The following is a 15,693-nucleotide window of genomic DNA, read 5'->3' as shown; positions in this document are numbered from 1 at the left end:
AAAATATTATATGTGCCAGTACCTGAGATTTTCAGAAAATATATCACACTTCTTAACAATCCCTGTCTTGGAAAGGGTGGTCTCTTCTTTAGCTAGAAAATAAATAAAAATCATATGGTTCATTGAAATACTCCAGGTGGCAGAAACATCTGGTGCCCACCAAAGACCCCTTTCGAAATATCGTTGTTGCTGCCCAGCCAGGAACTACATTTCCCAGTCCCCACTGCATCTTAACTGAAGCCCCGCGATTACATGTGCGGGAAAAAAAGGAGAAACAACAACGACTCTCATTCTGTTGAGTGAAGCCACTGAAATGCTGAGGTTTGTTATAGATGACAACATAAACTTAGCAGTTACCACAACTACGAATTAACGATCTAGAAGAACGTGGCATCAGTTTTAAGCGGAGAAATAGAGACATTTAAATGTAATAACCCAAAGGCTAACTCAAGGGCAGAGAACCTTGAATTTAAAACCTTCAGTCGACACTAACTTCAATAATTTAGAAACTTTCATAATGATCTTAAAACAGAAAGCAGAGGAGGATGGTCACATTTAGCCACTTCTCTGCCGAGAGAAGGAAGATCGCCGGAGAGGGGAGGGGACCTGTCTCCAGTCGTACATCTGTTAGTGCTGGAGACAGGCCCGAACCCAGGCCTCCTGGCTTTGAGGCGAATGCACCACTCCACAGACCTTTTAATTTTTAAGAACACAACTTAATCAGCGGTCATCACCTCTGAAAGCCCTTGGCGCCCTCGCTCCCACGGTGAGCGCCCACGCCGTGGGTGCGGTCCACCTCCACGCAGACCTGTCCCCTGGCCCCCACCGCTCTGTACGAGGACCCATCTGCCCACCTCTCTGAGCTGCCGTCTAGCGTCTCTCGACTGAGCTGGATGGTGCCTCGATTCTCCTCCCCCTCTAAAACTGCTCATCACCGTGACCCCTGGCACCAAGGCTGCTAAAGCCAAAGGTCACATCTTCTGAGCCTATTTAATGCAGTCGAGCACTCCCTCGGCTCTCTCCCCCGCCGGCCCCCACCCCACTGCCAGCCTGCCAAACGTCGGTGAGCCTCAGTTTGGTTCTGGGCCCCCTTCTGCAGCCAAATTCCCTTCTCGGTAACATCATCTGCCCTTGACTTTAAATCCCATCCATACACCATGGCTTTCAATGTTAGATCTCCAAGGCTGACATCTGCTCTCGACTACAGATCCGTGAAAAGCGCTCACGCTTCCTGCCCCAGACTCTGGAGGGGGGTCCATCCCAGTGCAGCCACAGGCCGCTCCCACCTTCTTAGGGGTGAAGGGGGCGGGCCCTGTCCTCCGTGTCCTCTAGTTCATTCCGAGGAAGACACCTAATTAGGGTTGGGGTGACGAAGGAAGCGACCAACGTGAGGCCACATGGGACCTCGCGGCTTCTCACCAGTAATGTCTTCAGAACTCCCGGTCCTCTCCACACTCTTCCTCATGTGTGTGAGTCTGGATGAGGATCCGAGACCATAGCGGATGCTCAGCCATTTCCTTTGCAAATCCTGTTTCTCCATCTATTTACCTCACTTTGGTTTGCAGCACCCATGGTATTTTAGTGCTCGGTACAAACTTCAATTCCAACATCGTGTTACACATATACTTTCAGAAGAATAGAAAACATTTCCAATTCGGGGAAAATACAGCGCACGCGGGGAAAGGTAATAAATGCTCATGCTGCGTGCGTGTCCCCTCGACGCCCTTCCTGCCCCGACGGGCGCGACTCCTGCAGTCTCACCGGCTGAGCGCCCGAGGCCTCAGGGGACTCGGAACCCACACGCACAGACTGTCTGTCTCCACGGACTCGAAGGCTCTCGAACGACAGCCGGCTCCTCGATTTTAGAAAGGGAGATCGGCTGGCATTTGTGCAGTGGCAACAGCAAGCTCGAACCACCGTGCAAAGCCGCTTTCTCCCTGATCCAGTGTGCAAAGGGAACAGAAAGGGAATCGATCTGCCACCTCACTCTCCGAGTCACACCCGATGCTGCATCCGGGAAGCACTTCCCCATCTCCGTGGCCATGACGGCCCAGAAGCCCGAGCCCGGGTGCGAGCATGGGGACGACACCGGCCTGGCACTGAATAAAATCTGTCGCTGGCTCTGTGGCAATTGCACAAGTTTTTTAATCTTCCAGGATCTCAATTTTCTCACGTATAAAATGAAAATAACCCTCCACCTTGAATGGTCGGTACTATGAGGATCAGGTGAGAATGCGCGCAAAATAGAGAGCGAATGATCAGAAATAATTCGCACCTACTATGTGCTAGGCGTTTTACATAAATTTCTTCCCAGTGTTTAATACCCTTATAACATAGGGATCCTCTACTGCTAGGCTCTGCGTTTCCAACCTGATTTAGGCATCGTCACCATGGCCATTGGCTGGAGCAGGCAGGCGGACGTCGGTGGTCCCGGCCGCCCACGAGTGAGGGCCGGAATGAGTGGGCGTTGCTGCCCTGTGTCTGACACCCATCACGCCCACAGGGCCTGGGCCCTGAATCCTCCACTGTGCCTTCCCAGGCCCCGTGGCTGGCTCTGTGCCTTCCCAGGTCCCGCGGCTGGCACTGTGCCTTCCCAGGTCCCGCAGCTGGCACTGGCACTGTGCCTTCCCAGGCCTCACAGCTGGCTCGTGTCATCGGTTTGGGACTTTTTCACTCCTGCTTCACAGGTGGTCTCGAGTCCCTGCCCTGAAGCCCAAGGCCGCTTCTCTGGAGCCCTGACCCGCTCGGCCCTTTACAATTCCCTCCACTCGCTCTTCTTCTCTGCAACGTCATTTCAAACTAGACTAAGAAAGCAACAACATTCTTATCTGCCAAGAAACACCTCTCCCTCGCGGGCCTCCCTCGCTCCGGCTTTACCGTGTCGGACCCCACCCCCACCCGCACCCCCACCCCCTAGAATTCCATCCCTTGCTGTGAATCTGGACACTTTAATTCGAGCTCTGGTCACACCCCCATTTCGCCAGAGTCCTTGCTCCCTAATCCTGCCTCAGTGTCTCCCAGTGAGACTGGTTCTGCACACACCCCCCAGCTCCACCCCTCCCCCAGGCCCCTGCTGCTGAAGTCTCCTCGCTCACTGCGCCCCGGGACTCAAAATGCTCCAGGTCCGGACCCTGGCCTGCCGGGCCTGAGCCGCCACCTTCCCTGGGGTGGGGGTGGGGGTAGGCCCGTTTGGCGATGAAGGAGGTTTACTTCTGAATCCCTGGGCCTTCGCCATCATCCGGATGGTGTCCAAGTCCAGGGAGTTGAGCCGGATGTCCACGGTGAAGTGGTGATAGGGGATGAAGTCCCCGCTGCGGCAGCGGTGACACCTGTGGGCATTCTCTTCCAGGAAGCGGGCGCACTTCAGGTGCATGGCCTTCTTCTGGTCCTTCAGCCACAGCTCGTAGGCCGTCTTCTGCATCATCGGCTTGCAGAACCGGATGATGTGGCACTCGATGACCTCGCTCTCCAGATCGTGCAGCTCCTCCTCCTCCTCGTGAGCTAGAGGGGACAGAGGGTTCGGCCAGGGGGAGGGCGGCACGCCGCTCTCGCCACCACACGCGGGTCAGTGCTTCGACCCGCGTGCGCCTGTGCCCGAGCGGGCGTGCGAGTCGCTGGCAGGCGCTACTCACCCACTCCTTCGTTGGGCTTCAGAGACAGGGAGCGGTAGTTCACCTCGAACGAGACCGAGTTCCGATTTAGGGCCATCCGGAGATCCTTGCCGCTCCGGAAACAGTCGAAGATGTTGGATCCCACCAGTGTCGCCAGGGCCTTGATCATCATCTTCATGTTCCAACAAGGAAGAATCTCAAACAACAGCTCTGTGGTGAACGTCAGGCCGATGATGGCAGCGCATCTCACCAGCATCTGGTGGGAAAGGCTCATGCTGTCCAGCTGTACCAGAGAGATTTCTGCAGGTGGAAAGCCACACAACAGGGGACTGGTCATCTGTCCTTACCAAAGCATCCCGGAGCCGGACAACTGTCCTGCTCTACAGTGCTTGCTCACAGAAACCCAGCCAAGTGAAGCCAAAAGAAGTGTTCGCTTAGTGCCTGCTGCACAGATGGCGCTTATGCTGGGGGCACGAAAAACGCAGACGCCGTGGTCTCGAAATGCGCAGCGCACCATGGCCAGGCAAAAGTAAGAGCCATTTCGAGGTGTTCCGATGTCGTGTGGAAGCGTGAACAGGGGTTCGCGAGGAGTGGGGTCACGGTAAGCGCGGTGGTCACAGGGACCGCCCTCCGTGTCTGTGTCAACTTCTCTGCCTGGCCTTCTCTACCCCGGGAACCTCCCGGCAGCCAGGCTTCTCGCTCTCTTCCCCGGGGATTCTTTTATTCTCGTGACAATCCGTCACCGTCCCTGTGCTTATGACAGTGCCGGAGAGTTCCTAGCTCCGAGGGCGACGTCTCATCTAAGCTCAGCAACTCAGCTCGTGTGGTTTCCCAGAAACCCTGACCGGGACACCTTCCCATCACAGCATCCTCATCGGGGGCAAAACTGGAACTCGGTGACCTGTCCACAGAACACTACAGAAGCCAAGCTGGTCCGCCTTCCTTCTTTAGCGGACGCAGTAAATGAAAACCCGGGTAAGAGCTAGATGTTCCTTCGGAGGCCGGGAACCGCGGGGCATCCCCAGGTCGTCCTTCGACACATCTGACGTTCTTTCTAGATGGCATGAATTGGAGCTGAACGCCTATGAGAACACTGCTTTAAAGTCATTTTTCTTTAAGAAGATAATAATACATCTCCGACATCAGCATTCTTCCTTGTCACTTTTGATAAAAGTAGGTGGCAGAAAAAGTGTCAGGGTTACATTTCTCTCGCTCATGATTTGGCTTCTGTCTAGTTGAAAATACCTCATTCTTTTCTACAGCTGAAGAAAACTGTTTAAACCAGACCCCCAGAGCACGCGCAGGGCGACTGTGGCTGCTAATGAGCAGCGGAGACACCACCCTAGGGAAACCCTCGCCCTCGCCTGGGGCGACAGAAAACAAGCCCCTCTCGTCTGGGTCTCGCCGTCTTCCTCTCTTCTTTTTCGGTTCACAGGTACCACAGAGAAAGCAAAAGGCCCTCGGTCATGGAAAATGACCACCAGGTGAAGCCGTCTCTACCTTTTAACGACGCTGGCGGCGACAAGTTTCTCAGTCTGACGTCCCCGGCGAGCTTACAGACTTCTTCGAACTCCTCCTCACCATGGAGTCTCAATATTTTTAACTTCTCTGTCGGTTTAGAAAGACTCTCTGTGGAGAAATCAAAGGGGAGACGAGTTAAAGTCATCGCTCTGTCATTATCCTGATTTTCCCATAAACTTTGAGATGGATCTCACGGGAGCGGGAGCAGCAGCAAGCAGACGTCTGGAAGGCTGTTTTAAGTAAAGCTGGTATATGAAAATCTAAATTTGCTCAAAAGATGTTTTGCTGCACACACACCACCCCCCCCACAAGGGTTGGTCATAACTATGGGAAGTCTTCCGTAAAACATGCAGTTTTACAAAAATTTGATTCAAAGATTATCGGGGTGTATCTCACAGCACGTAACGACATATACTTGCATGCACACCCCAACACCCCCACTCAGATGCACACGCGTTCATGGGGACTCTGCTCGTGGCATGACCAGCATCGGAAAGCGATGTTTAAAATGGCAAGGGGTTTGCATAGCAAACTTGCCTAGAAATTTCGTCTCTGAGTACTCCAAAATGCATGGCTTCTTCCCCCCGCCCCCCGCCACCCACAATATCAGCAGTTAAATGGCGCACGTGGCGATGCATGGCTTCTTCCCCCCGCCCCCCGCCACCCACGTAGCACCTGAGAGGTGGCGTGAGAACGTGAAGGTGAACATCCCCAGTGAAGATGGTGACCAGTCCCACAATATCAGCAGTTAAACGGCGCACGTGGCACTGGAACTCGAGGCCAAGGTTGTCTTTGGATCACATCTTCGCGCTCTCTCTTCATGGAAGAGACTCTATCTCCTCAATGCTCGAGGACATAAAGTGTCTCCTTCGTGTCAAAGCATACTTCATTTCCTCTTCCCTCCTCCCTTCCCCTTCCTGTCTTTTCTTCCTTTCTTTCGTGGCTAGTGCGTGGGGTTTCCATCACTGCCAGCCCCCTGAACGTGCTGCGTAGCCACCAGGGACACTTCTCTCTCATTCGCGGGAGCCTTAACCCTCTACATTCCGGCTCGGTTCCCCACCCCCCGGCTCGACGCCCCCTTCTCCCTTCACTAAAATTATCTCCCTTAAAATTCCAACCGGCCTCCTTTGTGCCACTGTCTCCGAGCTCGCCCTCCTGCACGTCTCTGTAGCACGGGGGCCCTGCTGACAATTCCCTCCGAGCTCTTAGTGTTACTTCTGGAAAACAAGGAACCTCCTCCCCTCAGATGATGTCTAAGCTCCCCGAGTTCTGGCTCTGGCTGTGAGGTCCCCCAGGGTTCTCTCGTGTCTGTCGCAGGCAACGTCACCTGCTCTCACCATCCGGGCTGTCAGGTCGACATTCCTGGCTCACCCAGACCCTGCGCCCTCGGGGAACGCAGACCATGGGGACGGCCACGCCGCCGCCTCTCTGTGGGGGACGTGGGGAGAACCGAGCGGCGCGGCGTGGAACTTACTGAACAGGTTACTCCAGGTCATGTTTGTCTTCTCCTCAGACTCCAGTGGTTGGAAAACAAGCACCCTGTGATGGTCCAGGTTTCTGAGCAATTCTTCGCAGTAGAACGGGATCCCGCAGCTCCCCTCCACCAGGTACCTGCAGTGAAACGAGGCGACCTGTTTACGCCGGGAGCCGTCTCTCTGGAAGACCCGTCTGAGTCATCTCATTTCCCATCTCATTCTCCATTGGTTTCAGTTGATTTTCTGTTTTGAGAGATTCTTTTTCTTTCATTTAAAAAAAAAATTATATAAACCATTTAACATCTTTCCAAAACCCAAACTACATAAAACACACACTCTGTCTTCCTGCCCCTCCCGGCCTCATAAGCCGCCCTTTCCATCAGCGGCTGCTCTGTCGTGTCAGCGTCTCTCCTGGCAACCGTGCGCAGACACGCGCACGTGTCAGCCCTTTCTTCTGGAAAAGACAGCGCCGTGCACGCGGCACGCCGGGCTGCACCTCGTTTTCTCGCTCAACGACATGTCCTGCCCCTGCCCTCCACCCGTGCCTGCCCCTCCCGGCCTCATAAGCCGCCCTTTCCATCAGCGGCTGCTCTGTCGTGTCAGCGTCTCTCCTGGCAACCGTGCGCAGACACGCGCACGTGTCAGCCCTTTCTTCTGGAAAAGACAGCGCCGTGCACGCGGCACGCCGGGCTGCACCTCGTTTTTTCGCTCAACAACGTGTCCTGCCCCTGCCCTCCACCCATGTCGTGGGTCCTCGTTTGTCTTCGCTGCGGTGCGGGCCCCGCGGTGCGGGCCCCGCCGTGTGCGCGCATCTGCTCGGTTCTGACTGTCGCCTTGGAGACGGGCATTCGGAGTGTCCCGGTCTCTTACTAACGCAGATGATGCAGAGTTCTCCGTGAGAACTTCGTTCATATGTCACTTCATACTTTTATCTATATACCTTTGAGATAGATCCCTAGAAAGACTGGGATTGCTAGATCGCGAGGTAAGCGCACGTATACAGACACACGCACGCACACACACACACACACACTGCGTAGATACACATCTGCGTACGTGTACACGTATGTATACACACGTACCAAACAGACATGTCCACGTACACACGTGTACATCTACAGAGAGAGGGAGACGATGACAGAGAGACGAAAGGTCCCGAGAGCATGCCAGTGCGCGCCTGGCATTGTCCCAGGTGGGACCGTGTCTAAGGCGTCTTCCTTCTCGGAGCAAGGCAACCTCGCTAGAAAGACAGAGGCAGATGCTAAAGTGGGTGCGAACAGCCAGCTAAAGCTGAGGCGTGGTTCGTGCCATTCAGGGGAACGCTGTCAGGACCCCAGGGCTTGCGGGGAGCCCCGGGAGGCTCAGGGAGCGCTGACTCGGGGGCCAGCTGTGCACCGGCACACAGACGCCACCAGCATCAGACCCCGTCACCGCCAGCTGGGCGGGACCTCGCTGAGTTGCAGGTCGCGGTCTTTCGCATTCACCAGTCTGCTTTTTGTGTCGCTTGCCCCTGATGACATCCTGACTAAGGAGCGATTAGAGCATACCCACACCCATCACGAAGACGGGGACGTGGGACTGAGGTCACTGAGCAGGATCTGAGAAGGCATAATAGGGACCGAAGGAGGAAAAGGTGAGCAGCTTCCCCACTCTCGAACGTGAGGAACGGCCCCCCGGAAAGGTAGGACCAGCAAGAGCACTGACACAGGTGCTTTAAGACGCATCTTAGGGAATCTGATGAAGTCTAGCCCGGGGCGAGGAATGCAGAGATCAAGACCTCAGGAGCGAAGAGGGACACTCACGATTCCAGCTCTTTGGGGATGCCCTCGACGTCGAGGTCTAGGCAGACCTTGTTGCGGATGTCCTCAGGCTGCAGGGCGCCGACCGCGACGTAGGTGGTGTTCCTGTTCTTCATGATGGCACTGGCGGCCGCACAGGGTAGGTTGAGAAAGGGAGACAGCGACATGATGATGAAGATAGGAATGGTCCGGATGAGCTTCTCCATAAAGGCCCAGGAGTTCGAATCCACAAACTGGGCCTCGTCAATGATGAAAATAATCCTCTCCTCCTGCACTTTCTGGACGTGGCAGAGAAACAGAAAGAGAAATGCTGTGGGACTTTGGGTTTCCGTTCATGTGCGTGGACCGGTCCGCGCGTGTATCCATCGGTTTTGTGGTGCCGAGTTAAATCTTTTCTTTCCAAAGACTTCATGTTAATTTGGACTCCACTACCTTGAAATTTGTGGCAATTTGGACAGAGCTGGCTGGAATGGACTCTTCCTCGGTCAAATCTTTGTGTAAAGATAATACACATTTGTAGGATAGGTGGGATTGTAGCCACACAAAAATAACTGATGTTTCCTACAAATCATTTTAATCTGGTAGCAAATGAAGGTCTCCTGGGGATATCGACTTGACATCTACTCAGCCAACATACAGCCAGCATGCCCCGGCCTCCGTGCTGGACGCACAGCGCCAAAGGAGGCTGGCCCGGCCGGCGGCTCATTCTGCTCTGGCTTGAACTATGTGTTCAAGTGTGTGTGACACTTTAAACAGAACACGTGTCCCCGTTCTCGTGCAGACTACCTCCCTCCAACTCATCTGGATTATCATTCACTCGCTAAGCATTTATTGGGCACCTGTCAGGGTCGGGCGTGATCCTAGGTCCTGGGGATACAGCGTCCTCACGTCTTGGTAGCGGCCGTTGCATAGCAGGCCCTGTGTCTCTGTTGTGTGGGGTCTAAACAGAGACGAGCTGCCCCACTGCTACTGCCCCGGGCTGCTCTTGGCATCTCTTGGTTCCCTCTGGGAAGACACGGGCTTACCCGTTCTTCTCCTCTATGTTTTTATAAACAAAAGCAGCAAAGGCCACTTTAAAATTCCAGATCACGTAAGACAATTATTGCAAAATGTTCTAACCTGCCTCATCCCTTACACATAGGAAGTTTGCTCTGACGGCCTCATTTTGTTACCAGAAATTTAGCTCTTCACTGACCCTGAGAACATCGTAATTGATGGTGTTGTCAGTGTATTGTTTGTGAATCGAGGAAAGTAAAGCAGGACCAAAACAAGCATAATTTCCATATTCCATCACTGACTCCAGCTTCTTCATATTTAAAATGAGGAGGTTGAATTGGAGTCTCTCTAATGTGAATAAAAGCCAGCATTTACACTGCATTCACAACGTTCCTGGCACTGTGTGATACTCTCACATAAATTAACTCATTTAATCCGCATAACACTCACATCAGGTAGAACTACTGAGTCTCCTTACTGAGGAAATTTAGCACAGAGAGGTTAAGGAACTTGCCAAGGTCACACAGAGAATAAATGATCCAAAGATTGTCGTCATAGCCTATAGTTAAAACACAGCTTTAGCAGTGGTTTCCAAACCAGAGGGGACATCAGAACCACCGAGAAGTTCTCCAACAAAACCAAACAGCTAAACAGACTCCTAAGCCCAACCCAAGCTCTTCTGAATATTTCAGGGCAGAACTCAGAGATCCGCGTATTTTTAAAGAAGCTTCCTGGATACTTGTGACGCAAACAGTCCAAGGCCTGACATTCAGACACTGCTGATATTGCTTTGCTTATTTACCTGAGTGGAGAAGGAGGGTGCTTGATTATAAACGTGATAAAGTGCCATAAACTTGTAGTGGTCATGCATCATGTGCCAGACACTCTGCTGGTTAATGGTAATACAAAAATGAGCAAGAGGCTCGCTGTCCTTCAGAGGGGAAAAGACGCACATATAGGGAATAACAAATTGCTCTATGGTGGGGTAAATACAACCAGAAATGTCATAGCGATGTTAACAGGGGCACAGTGGAAGATTCCTCACTAGCACACCTAGCGATCTGGAAAGTTCTCACCGAAGAGGTGACATTGAAGGACAAGTAGCATTTCACCAGGTTAAAAAAACAAAAACCTTTGGCTTTCATCTTATTAGCATTGGGAATTATCTGGAGAGCAAAAACATATGGTTGGTGCGATTTGCATATGCTCTGACAGGTCTCTGGTGAATAAATCAAGGATTGGGATCAGAATGAGGAAGAAAAGGCACAGGAGTAGGGGAAAAAAATGAATTTACGATCAGACACTGAGCTAAGCGGGCGTTGTTACATTCACGTATAGACTTATAGGAGGTTTTTGAAAATATGGTTCTGGGGCTTCTAAGAGAGGTGGGGACCGGAGTGTAATCTTGGTGACCATCAACATATAGTGGACGGTGATGAGGTTGCTCAGAGAGGGAGCTAACATTGGTTGTGTGTTTCTGATGAAAGAGGCCCTGTTCTAAGTGTTTCGTGTATAATCTAGTCATCTAAACCTCACAACCCTGCGAGCTAGGTACTATCATTTCCCATTTTATAGATGATAAAACAGATTAAGTCACTTGCTCGAGGTTGCCCAGGTAGCAAGTAATAGGCCTCGGGGTCCCGGGCCTGGCAGTCCGATTGCAGCGCCTGCTCACACAGCCCCTGAGATATACTGCACCACAGAGAGACAGAGCAACGAAGAGGGCCGGTTTTAAGGATTAAGGAGAGGCCAGACTCGTAGGAGTAAGGTTAAGGGGCTCCATTCAAGTGTAGCTACATTCTGAACAGACTCTCATCTTGAGGTTCGAAAGGATGGAGGAGAATTAAAGCACTTTAGGACAAGGCTTTCATACATCTCAAAGCTTCTCGCCAGTAGAGTCTGAACCCCTCGGGCCGCCTACGTTTGGGGTGAACTACCCAGTTTTCCTCCCCCCATTTCCTAACCCACGACTTTCTTACTTGCTCCAAGATCTTCAGAAACAATATTTCCAACTGCTTTTGCTTTTTCGAAGTGCTCATCTTGGAAGCCTCTCGTGAAATAGGGAACTGTATAAAGATTAATGAGAATATTGAGTATGGAAAAACAGCAAAGGGAACTCCTAGTTGTGTGACTCTGGGCAAATCGCGTTATTGTTCTGTGCCGTAGAATCCTCGTGTGTTACATAATCCGTAACATCACTTCCAGCTCTGACACCCTGTCATTGAATCTATTAGATACAGGCAGGCACCTGTGGGCGGGAGCACAGTGACTCTGTGCCCCGGATTAGCTAGCATTGTACACCTATGACGGAAAGGTGAGGGAAAAATGAACCAGCAAGTGGCATTTGGATTTTCTTGGGCATGGCATTTCTGGACACCTTCGGGATGTCTCAGGAAAGTGGGTGCTCATCCAAGGAGGACCGGGAGCCATTTCCTCACTCCCCAGATCCTCCAGGTGAGAAAAGAAAAGAATAATAAAGGCCAAAGAGATGCTAAGTCATAACACATCGGGGAGGAGTTGCTACATCTGGCCCGTCACTATTTCTTGCAGAGGTCTAATACTAGAGAGTTACCTGGACATGGAAAATGTCATTAAGAATACAATAAAACTTTTCTTCCAACAGAGTTTTGACTCTATTTCGAATGTTGGTCTGTCGTTCTTTGTAATGTTTACAAGCATCCAGACCTAGTACATTGGCCATGAGTATCTGGACGGTATAAAAATTTTGTTGGAAGCTGATCTTAGTCAAGGCAATAGTGATGGTCCTGTTCAGGAGAGAGGCAAGAAGCAGAAGAAAGTTTTTAAACGTAGTTTTTGAAAATAGTAAGGGTTAGATGAAAGCACCGACTCTGCCCCCTTGGGGCTTGTAACAGAACCTCCCCCCGCGGTCAGGGAGCCCGCATTCGTTCCTGCTTATGAGACGGTTCCTCCTTGCACCGCGGCCCTGAGCCCCGCCGCCCCCTTTTCTCTCGTCCTGCGCCCTCCGCCTGCGTGCAGGCTCTCATTTTCTCTCCTGTGCGACCGAGTAGGATCTTGACGAGTCACCCCAGCTCCCCATTTCCTGGCTTTAATATGTTTATCATTAATTATTTGTTTAGCACAAGGATGCATGGCACCCGATAATCGATAGACCGTGGGTAGCTTGCCAAAGGCAAACTCCATAAAGGGGCGGAGCGTTAAAGCAGGTGAAAGTCTAAGGACATCGGATTCTCCGGTTCACAGGAAAAGGTCGTTGCAGGACACGCACCTGTGGTTCTCGCGCTGGGCCAGGCCCTCGATTTCCATAAGTATCTGGCTTTTTCCATATCCCGACAATCCTTCGTACATGAGGACTCGGCTGCAGCTGGACCCCAAAAATTCCTTCATAGTGTACATGAAGTATTTGATCTCCTTATCACGTCCTGTCATTTTTATTTTTTAAAAAGGGAGCAAACCCGATCAACATAAAATAGTCTAGAGATATAAAACAGCACATAGTGATACCACGTCTAAGAAGAATTTCGGAATTTCCGTGGCATTGTGCATGGACTTCCTTGAAGTCCTGTGCACGTTAAAAATTCTCAAAACCTTTCTCCAAAGCTTTCCAGTTAACAATGTGGTTTTTCAGTTTTGTCTGAGTACCACGAGCTGTGAGGGAAAGTATTCTTATAATGCTTGTTACAGTGTCCGTTTAATTTTAGTGCAGAAAACTGAGATTCGCTTAGACTTAATTCTTAACCAAGAATTAAGCCAGGGCTCTCTGATTCTAATTCTGTTTTTTTTTGTCCTTTTTACCTATAGCACAGTAGAAGGAATCTAGAGATTATTACATTAGGAAATAAATTTATTATACTTTTGTTTTTTTTTTTTTTTCCTTTTTACCTATAGCACAGTAGAAGGAATCTATAGATTATTACATCAGGAAATAAATTTATTATACTGTAGGTTCCCATATTGAATAATTATATGTAGAATATTTTATTTCCGATTCTGTAAAGGAAACTTGTTCTCTGTAAATGAGAAATCATACTTATCCAGGAGGCTACTAGAAGCATGATCAGTGATAAGAAAATTCAGTTTACTTGTTAAAATCACATGTAGATTATTCCTATCGTAAGAACAATCTAAATGTGATTATAAATTTAACACATGCTTACTGAAGAAAAAATAGAAAACTTAGAAAAGGAGAAAATAAAAGTCACTTTGGGTTAAACCTGCCACCGTTATTTTTCTTGTGTGTTTTTAAATATATGTAACGAGATGCCCTGAGTGAAATCTGAAACTCAGCCTACGATCTTTGAAACCTGGGTGGACAGAAAGAAACACAGCACTGAAATTTCAAAGAAGTGAGCAATTTCTGTCAAAAGAGCTGGAGATTCAGTTGGGGCTGATTCTTCCTTCTTTTCTGGAGCGTCCATCGTGCTCCCTGTCACAGAGTAAACACACACCCAGGTGTTATCTAACGGCTACCAAAAATGAGCATCTTTACTCTAAGTTTAGATGTTTCATACAAAGAAGCTAAGCGTTTACTTGGTAATGTGAATTCATGGCTACGGTTTAGTGAGAACTACTCTGCAGACGATGTAATTTCTTTGGGTGAAATATTCCCTTTCTGAATATGCATTTGAACTTGAATTTTGTGAGATGTGTATTTCTTTGGCCTGAGGCTCACACAGGAACTCAGAAGATGAGACTCAGAAATCTGCCCAGCAGAATCTTCTGGGTCCTGTTCATATAGAATGCACACAGATTAGACCTCATCGATTGTGTTTTCAGCTGGATCTAAAATAAAGTCAACTCGACCTGAAGTACATGCGCCTTGTTTTTAGCTAAATGAGGCTCTGATATCTGGGACTATTGTACGCATTTTTGACCCTAAAAAAAATTTCATTTACTATAGTTGTATCGTCGCCTGTGTTGTTAGCAGACACGATTTCACTTACAGGATCTCTCATAACAGAAGGGTATTTTTCATATTCCCAACAGTCCATTTTTGGCTGTAGATTTAAAGCAAGATACGTGGGCCTGATCTTTACCTCGTACTGGTGGAATCGGGAGGAAAGGCCACCAGACCAGACTGAGGAACGTCTGCACCGCTGTGCTCTAACGTGACAGTCACACTTAGTCCCTAGTCTTGCAGAAAGGGGGTTGGTTGAGAGGTCCAGTCACTGTCGGCCACTATCGCAACAAGAATATCCTAGGATGGAAAGTAAAGCTTCGGAGAGGGGTGAGAGCGGGCACGCTTCCCTCTTTCTAGCTTCCAGGAGCTTGGGGATCTGGACTCTCAGAAGGTGATTTGCTTGCAGAGTCTGAAAACCACCTGGGCGCAGCGAGTTTGGGGCGCTGCCGCTGGCCCCAGCGCTCTTTGCGGTGCTGGAACGCTCTTCTCCTAGGCTCTGCTGACGTCAAGATTCTGTCCTAACATAGCCCCCAAAATGGGACAGAGCCTCCTCTTAACTGCCCTACACAGTTATGACCAGGATTTAATTTATGATGACACTTTTAGCGATGTCGAGGTCTGACAGGAAGAAGTTACCAGCGGCACTAGAGATGGCTGCCTTCAGAATCCACAAGCCAGCCTTCACGGCTGTCTCTTCACCTCCTGTCATGTCTGCCTCCCTGTCTCGAGTTAGCTTTCTCATGGTAGGGTCCCTGCCACCAAGAATCACAAAAACATCACTGCCAGACAGATCGTAGGTCTACGTGTAACAGGTAAAACGAAACTTCTGGCAAAGAGTCTGAAAAAGAATCTTCATGACTTTTGGGGGAGGAAAGCACTAACGAGAAAAGACTGATAAATTGAGTTACATTAAAATAAAAATTCTGTTCACTAAATACGTTATTAATAGAGTCAAAAGGCAAGCTCAGAATGAGAAAGTTAGGGACAGCAAAAAGAAATGACAACGGACCGGATTCTAGAATAGATAAATAATTCCAACAGATCTATAATAAAAATACAGCCCAACTGAAAAATAGGCAAAAGATGTGTACAAACACTTCATACAAGATGACGTCCAAATGGCCAATAAACATGTGAAAAAGGAGTTCGACCACATCAGGGAAATACGGGCGGAATCCACAGTGAGACACTGCCATGTTCCCAACAGAGCTGCTACAATGACAGACCGAGAAAACTAAGCAGCTGGTGATGAGGAGCAACTGGAACTCTCGCGACACTGTTGTCGGAATATCAGGAAGCACGACTGTTTTGGAAAATTATTTGAAATCATCTACCAAAATTGTATCCTTTGTCCTGACGGTTTCATCGTCACATATACAATCCCCAGAAACGCATACGTGCTCACCAAAAGA

At 50.0% G+C, this 15,693-nt stretch overlaps 1 protein-coding gene across 1 annotated transcript in view; it reads right to left on the bottom strand.

Annotated features, from left to right (window-relative positions):
• Positions 1–15,693, bottom strand: part of ADCY10 (adenylate cyclase 10) — a 40,437-nt gene that overhangs the window by 12,507 nt on the left and 12,237 nt on the right. Inside the window, exons 9-17 of the mRNA XM_015586183.2 lie at positions 12,650–12,803; positions 11,975–12,167; positions 11,382–11,468; positions 8,410–8,684; positions 6,607–6,743; positions 5,112–5,240; positions 3,633–3,911; positions 3,211–3,501; positions 23–92 (exon numbers count right to left, since the gene is read on the bottom strand). Of these exons, the coding sequence (XP_015441669.1) occupies positions 23–92; positions 3,211–3,501; positions 3,633–3,911; positions 5,112–5,240; positions 6,607–6,743; positions 8,410–8,684; positions 11,382–11,468; positions 11,975–12,167; positions 12,650–12,803 (1,615 nt within the window). The remainder of the gene's footprint in view (positions 1–22; positions 93–3,210; positions 3,502–3,632; positions 3,912–5,111; positions 5,241–6,606; positions 6,744–8,409; positions 8,685–11,381; positions 11,469–11,974; positions 12,168–12,649; positions 12,804–15,693) is intronic.

Source organism: Pteropus alecto, unplaced genomic scaffold, assembly GCF_000325575.1.
Source record: "Pteropus alecto unplaced genomic scaffold, ASM32557v1 scaffold101, whole genome shotgun sequence".
Taxonomy (NCBI): Eukaryota; Metazoa; Chordata; class Mammalia; order Chiroptera; family Pteropodidae; genus Pteropus; species Pteropus alecto.
Note: the sequence above shows the minus strand (reverse complement) of the source record. Positions and strands in the feature narration are given on the sequence as shown.